Below are 4,435 nucleotides of genomic sequence, written 5' to 3'. Positions count from 1 at the left end.
CTCAGCTTCAAGGCAGCCGGCTGCAGCCGACTGTCGGCGCCGCATGAAGTCGAACACACCTAATAATACTTTCTCTACGGACACCGAGAAGTGTCAAAGTCAAAAGGGGTTCTTTCAAAGATTGAACAACTCTCGGGCCAGAATGCCGTCAAATTCAAGCTTTAAGTTAATGCTTTTAATTATTTTGGCAACTACACACAAACATTTTGACAATGTGCATTCACAAACAAAAAAGTCAAATAGAGGATTCATTCTCTGAGTTAGGCCCACATAACTCCAGCAAAACGGACACGGGTCAACCATCAAAAATCTTGATCACAACGTCTTTAGTAACCAAATAATCAGGTACAATTTACTTATTTTTTCCGATTCCTTGTTCTTTTGTCCATCGACGTCGCTTGCTTAGTAGCACTGTCGTGGTTTTGGCTTCTCCATGGAGGCCTGCTGCTTCAACGCCTGCAGTTCTGTTCTAGCTAGAGGTCAAGTAAAGAGAAATCAGTCCGGCTTATTCAAAGTTGACAGCTTAACAGTCCCGCTTTACAATTACACCATCCGTCTTTAATATTAAACTATCCATTCTACCTGTCTCACAACAAGTCTGGGCCTCTTTCAATGTTTTTTTCATGTTCAGATACTGAATGGTCAAACTTTTCTCCTTCTCTGTATACGACACATCCATTTCAAGCAAATACCGAGACCTTTTTCTCATCTCCTGGTGTCTGTAACGACAGTTGATTTAGCCATGTGCACTGACAGACAGACACCCTACAAATAAAGATCAGACAAAATATCGTAATTAAACAATTAACTTACTTATTCAATGCTACAAGTTCCAGTCGATGAGAAACCTGAGTTTTGCATTTGCGCATCTGATCCAGTTCAACCAGGGCCTCACCAACTATACCGGTCTGCATCAAGAAGAGCAATCTGCGGCCCAACTCTTCAGTGCTACATTTTTTAAGTCAAATTTGTCAAACATGATCAACACCATCTGATATACAAGATAACTGGGAAACCCAGGAGAAGGGGCATTTTTGCTGCCTACACGTTATTGAAGTTTTGAACCGGACACAAAGTAGGGTATGCTCGTTTTGTCAAATGTAAACAAATTTCGCCTATAAACGTTTAAAAAAATATACATGAATGGTAGCCTATTCAAAAAGAGAGCACGAGAAAATAGCCTACCATTTACTGACGTCTTTGTCCGCAAGTTCTCTCTCCGATTTTGCCTTCTCCAAATGATCATTGGCATTAAGAATTCTGTGCTGAAGTTTGGTTGACTCCTTCATGCACATGTGTAAATGTTTTTAAATTATACAAAACAGGAATTTCAATGTAAATGGAAACACATACACGAGAAAACTTAATTAAGTTTGTCTATGGAAAGTCAATTGAATTAATAGTCCACCTCAAGACCATCTTCGATATCTCTAAGAACGTGCGTCTGGTCGGCCATTACATTTATTTTTTTTTGGGGGGGGGGGCTATCCTACTAAGACTGAGAGCCTTCTTTTAGTGCTTGTCGCAACGAATGCGTTGTTTTAAATGTGAACTTAACCGTCGTCACGAAATTGGTCAGCAAGTCTTTTTTTATCTAAAAATAAATACATTTTATGATCAACCATATCAGAGCCCGGATAGCTCAGTCGGTAGAGCATCAGACTTTTAATCTGAGGGTCCAGGGTTCAAGTCCCTGTTCGGGCGTCTTTCATTTTGAAGTGAAGCGAACTTCATGAACCCCACATTATAAAACAACAAGCAAAAGCTGTAGGTTTAGGTGATGAATGAACCATAAAACAACAAAAGCACATTAGAATTAACCCTGACCCAAGTATTACCTGTTAGCTGGAGGAGAAACCGGCTCCTGTTTTGAACAGGTCTTTTGTTTATGCGGCCTGCCACTCTAACTATGCTGTTAACAGGATGTAAACAACAGACAGGTTAATAACCTGTATTTTGCCAAGAATAATGATATGCTTGCTGTATGAACAGTATATAAACTGGGTGCCAGCCAGATGGCAGAGAATAGGAAATTCCCAACTACAATGAAGAACCTGGCGTTTCTGTTGTTCATGGTGGTTTAAACCAGCACATGGGCCGGACTCTCTCAGGTAAATGTTGGAGCAACCATACGCTGTTAATTAGCTGTTCCATCAACAATATGTTATTAAATCTCATAAACACTTTCTTTGCTTTTGTAGAGTGCTGTAGTAAACGCAAACAGGCTCCCCAGAAGTTATTCTGGTATGAGCAATGCACACACTGCATACACATCAGTCATGCAGTCATTGTTTGAGTGAACTAGTCTTCTAACTGATGATGTCTGTTCCTAAGATGATCACCGCAAGTGGAGCAAGATGACAGCAATGGATGAAATCATTCGGGCAAACGAGTACCAAGGTAACGTGGCATTTGCTCTTCTCTTTTAAAGACAATTCTATTCAATTTCTTATAATTCTATATTATTATCTTGACTATATCTTGACTTTAATCTATTTTTCCTTTTAATTTATACTATTCTTTTCCAAGCTGTTCAGGTCATAGATGACAGCATCAGTCTTCGGGATGGGGATATCGCCGTCTCCACCGGGAGGCGTTCTAGGGCTTGCTTCGCTAGGAGCTGCTTGTGGAACAAGTCGGTGGACGGACACGTTTACGTACCATACAGGCTCTCCTCTGACTACCGTGAGAGACTGTCATTCAATCCCAATACCCTTCAAGCAAAAGCTGTAAAAACTTAGCCTTCAAATGAGTTAAATACAGTTGGGCTCCTGATGTGAACTCAGTTTGTCAGTTTACTTTTGTTCTCTGTCAAACTTGTGCATGGTTCCTCCCAGATGAAATGGACCAACTTGTGATCAAAAGAGGGATGGAGAACTTGGAGGACGGTACCTGCATTCGATTTGTTCCCTGGACACACCAGTAGGACTACCTTGACATTCAGCCCAAGTCAGGGTGAGATAATTTACACTTTCAGAAACAAAACATGCTGAGTTGGACCATTTGTGCCAAGGATGCTCAGGTACTATACAAATGTATACATATCTATTCCCTTCATCTTGGTTGGAAATGGATTGCGCTGTACAGAAGCGTGTAAATGTGCAGTTTGAAACCCACAAATTGATCTATTTAGGACATTGGTTCTTATAATCAGTGTCCTGCTGGTCTCTGTCTATAAAGCGACATCATGTTGCACATTTGCTAACCTCACAATTGTATTCCATAGAAAATGAACAGGTGCTGTATGTGTGTTGTTATACAGGTGTTGGTCATACCTGGGCCAGAGAGGTGGAAGACAAACCATATCTCTGCAGGACCCAGATTGCATGTTTTCTGGGGTCGCTTCCCATGAGTTCATGCATGCTCTGGGCTTCGTGCATGAGCAGTCCCGTGCGGACAGAGACTACTATGTCACCATCATGTGGTCCAACATCTTGAGGGGTAGGGCTGAGAGGCTGGGGACAGTGTCAACTAAGCACATACTGGGATGTTAGGTGCAGCTGTTGTTGTGGGACTCACCCTTCTGTTAAGGTCTACGTTTCTGTTGCTTTCTCACAGATAGTGTGAGGAACTTTGAGAAATTTAAAACGAACAATTCGGACCTTCCCTATGACTACACATCTATCATGCACTTTGGAATGTGAGTGGAACTTCCATGGGTGGAATCAATGTGAGACACTGTTGCCATCGCCAATCTAATCAAACTTTGTCATCTGTTTTACTTTCCTGAAGGTATGCTTATTCTGAGGATAGAGATCCAACCATAATTCCCAAGAGGAGCAGGAATGTTCAGCTGGGACAGAGAACTAGTCCCAGTCACCTAGACAAGTTAAAAATTAACAAGCTCTACAATTGTGGTTGGTGTCAAACATATCTGTCCTTTATGATTACTGTCAGGACACACTGTAATTTACTATTTGCTGTATCAGTAGTTTTACTACAGTAGTTTTAACAGTTCTACACCCAGCATTGTATTGAAGGCTGGTATTAAATCTCAAGGGTGTCATTACTGTGTGCTCTCATTCTCTCTGTCTCCATCGATCTTTCTCTGAATTTCTCTCTCTCTCATTCTCTCCCACTCTCTCCCACTCTCTCAGATGTCTAAAAGGCCTACTAAGTAAAGGAGGAAACATCCACCAGGCAAACCTTTCAGCCCCCCCCCCCCACCCACACACACACATTCCACAATTAAGTAAATTATATGTAAGGATCCTAAATTATGAAAAAAACTGTCTTTGAGTACTGTATTAGTATTTGAAAACTGTCAATAAAAAGATTTTAACACTGCACTTTCCTGGTGAATATTTGTATTTGCTTTGCTAATAATGAAAGAGGGTTGGAGAGAGGGGGCCACTATGGAAAAGTGTTGTCATCCTGTCTTATATCCTTATCTCCAACACTGATCATGAGTGCATGATTATGTGACATTATAATG

At 41.1% G+C, this 4,435-nt stretch overlaps 2 protein-coding genes and 1 non-coding gene across 3 annotated transcripts; 2 read left to right on the top strand and 1 right to left on the bottom strand.

Moving 5' to 3' along the window:
• Window positions 1-153: 153 nt before the first annotated feature.
• LOC146234359 (uncharacterized) lies at window positions 154-1,504 on the bottom strand. Its single transcript, XM_084689590.1, has 5 exons — window positions 1,409-1,504; window positions 1,186-1,283; window positions 814-948; window positions 583-719; window positions 154-473 (listed from the first exon to the last, which is right to left on the bottom strand). Exons 1-5 carry the CDS (start codon window positions 1,454-1,456, stop codon window positions 403-405), a joined length of 489 nt encoding a protein of 162 aa, XP_084545716.1. The 5' UTR covers window positions 1,457-1,504; the 3' UTR covers window positions 154-402.
• Window positions 1,505-1,631: 127 nt separating this feature from the next.
• Window positions 1,632-1,704, top strand: trnak-uuu (transfer RNA lysine (anticodon UUU)). The gene has a single exon. It is a non-coding gene; the product is annotated as a tRNA-Lys (tRNA).
• A 565-nt stretch (window positions 1,705-2,269) lies between these two features.
• Window positions 2,270-4,081, top strand: hce2l2 (high choriolytic enzyme 2-like 2). The gene is given in 6 exon segments (XM_084688621.1): window positions 2,270-2,400; window positions 2,530-2,685; window positions 2,838-2,955; window positions 3,263-3,441; window positions 3,559-3,640; window positions 3,733-4,081. Coding segments are annotated over 6 exon segments (792 nt in total). The 5' UTR covers window positions 2,270-2,357; the 3' UTR covers window positions 3,947-4,081.
• Window positions 4,082-4,435: the final 354 nt, after the last annotated feature.

Source organism: Hypomesus nipponensis, chromosome 23, assembly GCF_054491055.1.
Source record: "Hypomesus nipponensis isolate SF chromosome 23, ASM5449105v1, whole genome shotgun sequence".
NCBI lineage: Eukaryota > Metazoa > Chordata > Actinopteri > Osmeriformes > Osmeridae > Hypomesus > Hypomesus nipponensis.
This window is presented reverse-complemented; position numbering and strand designations above follow the sequence as displayed.

Coding starts and splice junctions, on each gene's coding strand:
- LOC146234359 (XM_084689590.1), bottom strand. CDS start 1,456: ATGGCCGACCAGACGCACGTTCTTAGAGATATCGAAGATGGTCTTGAG. Junction 1,284..1,408: donor ATATCGAAGATGGTCTTGAG/GTGGACTATTAA, acceptor ATGTGCATGAAG/GAGTCAACCAAACTTCAGCA. Junction 720..813: donor GAACTTGTAGCATTGAATAA/GTAAGTTAATTG, acceptor CTGTCGTTACAG/ACACCAGGAGATGAGAAAAA.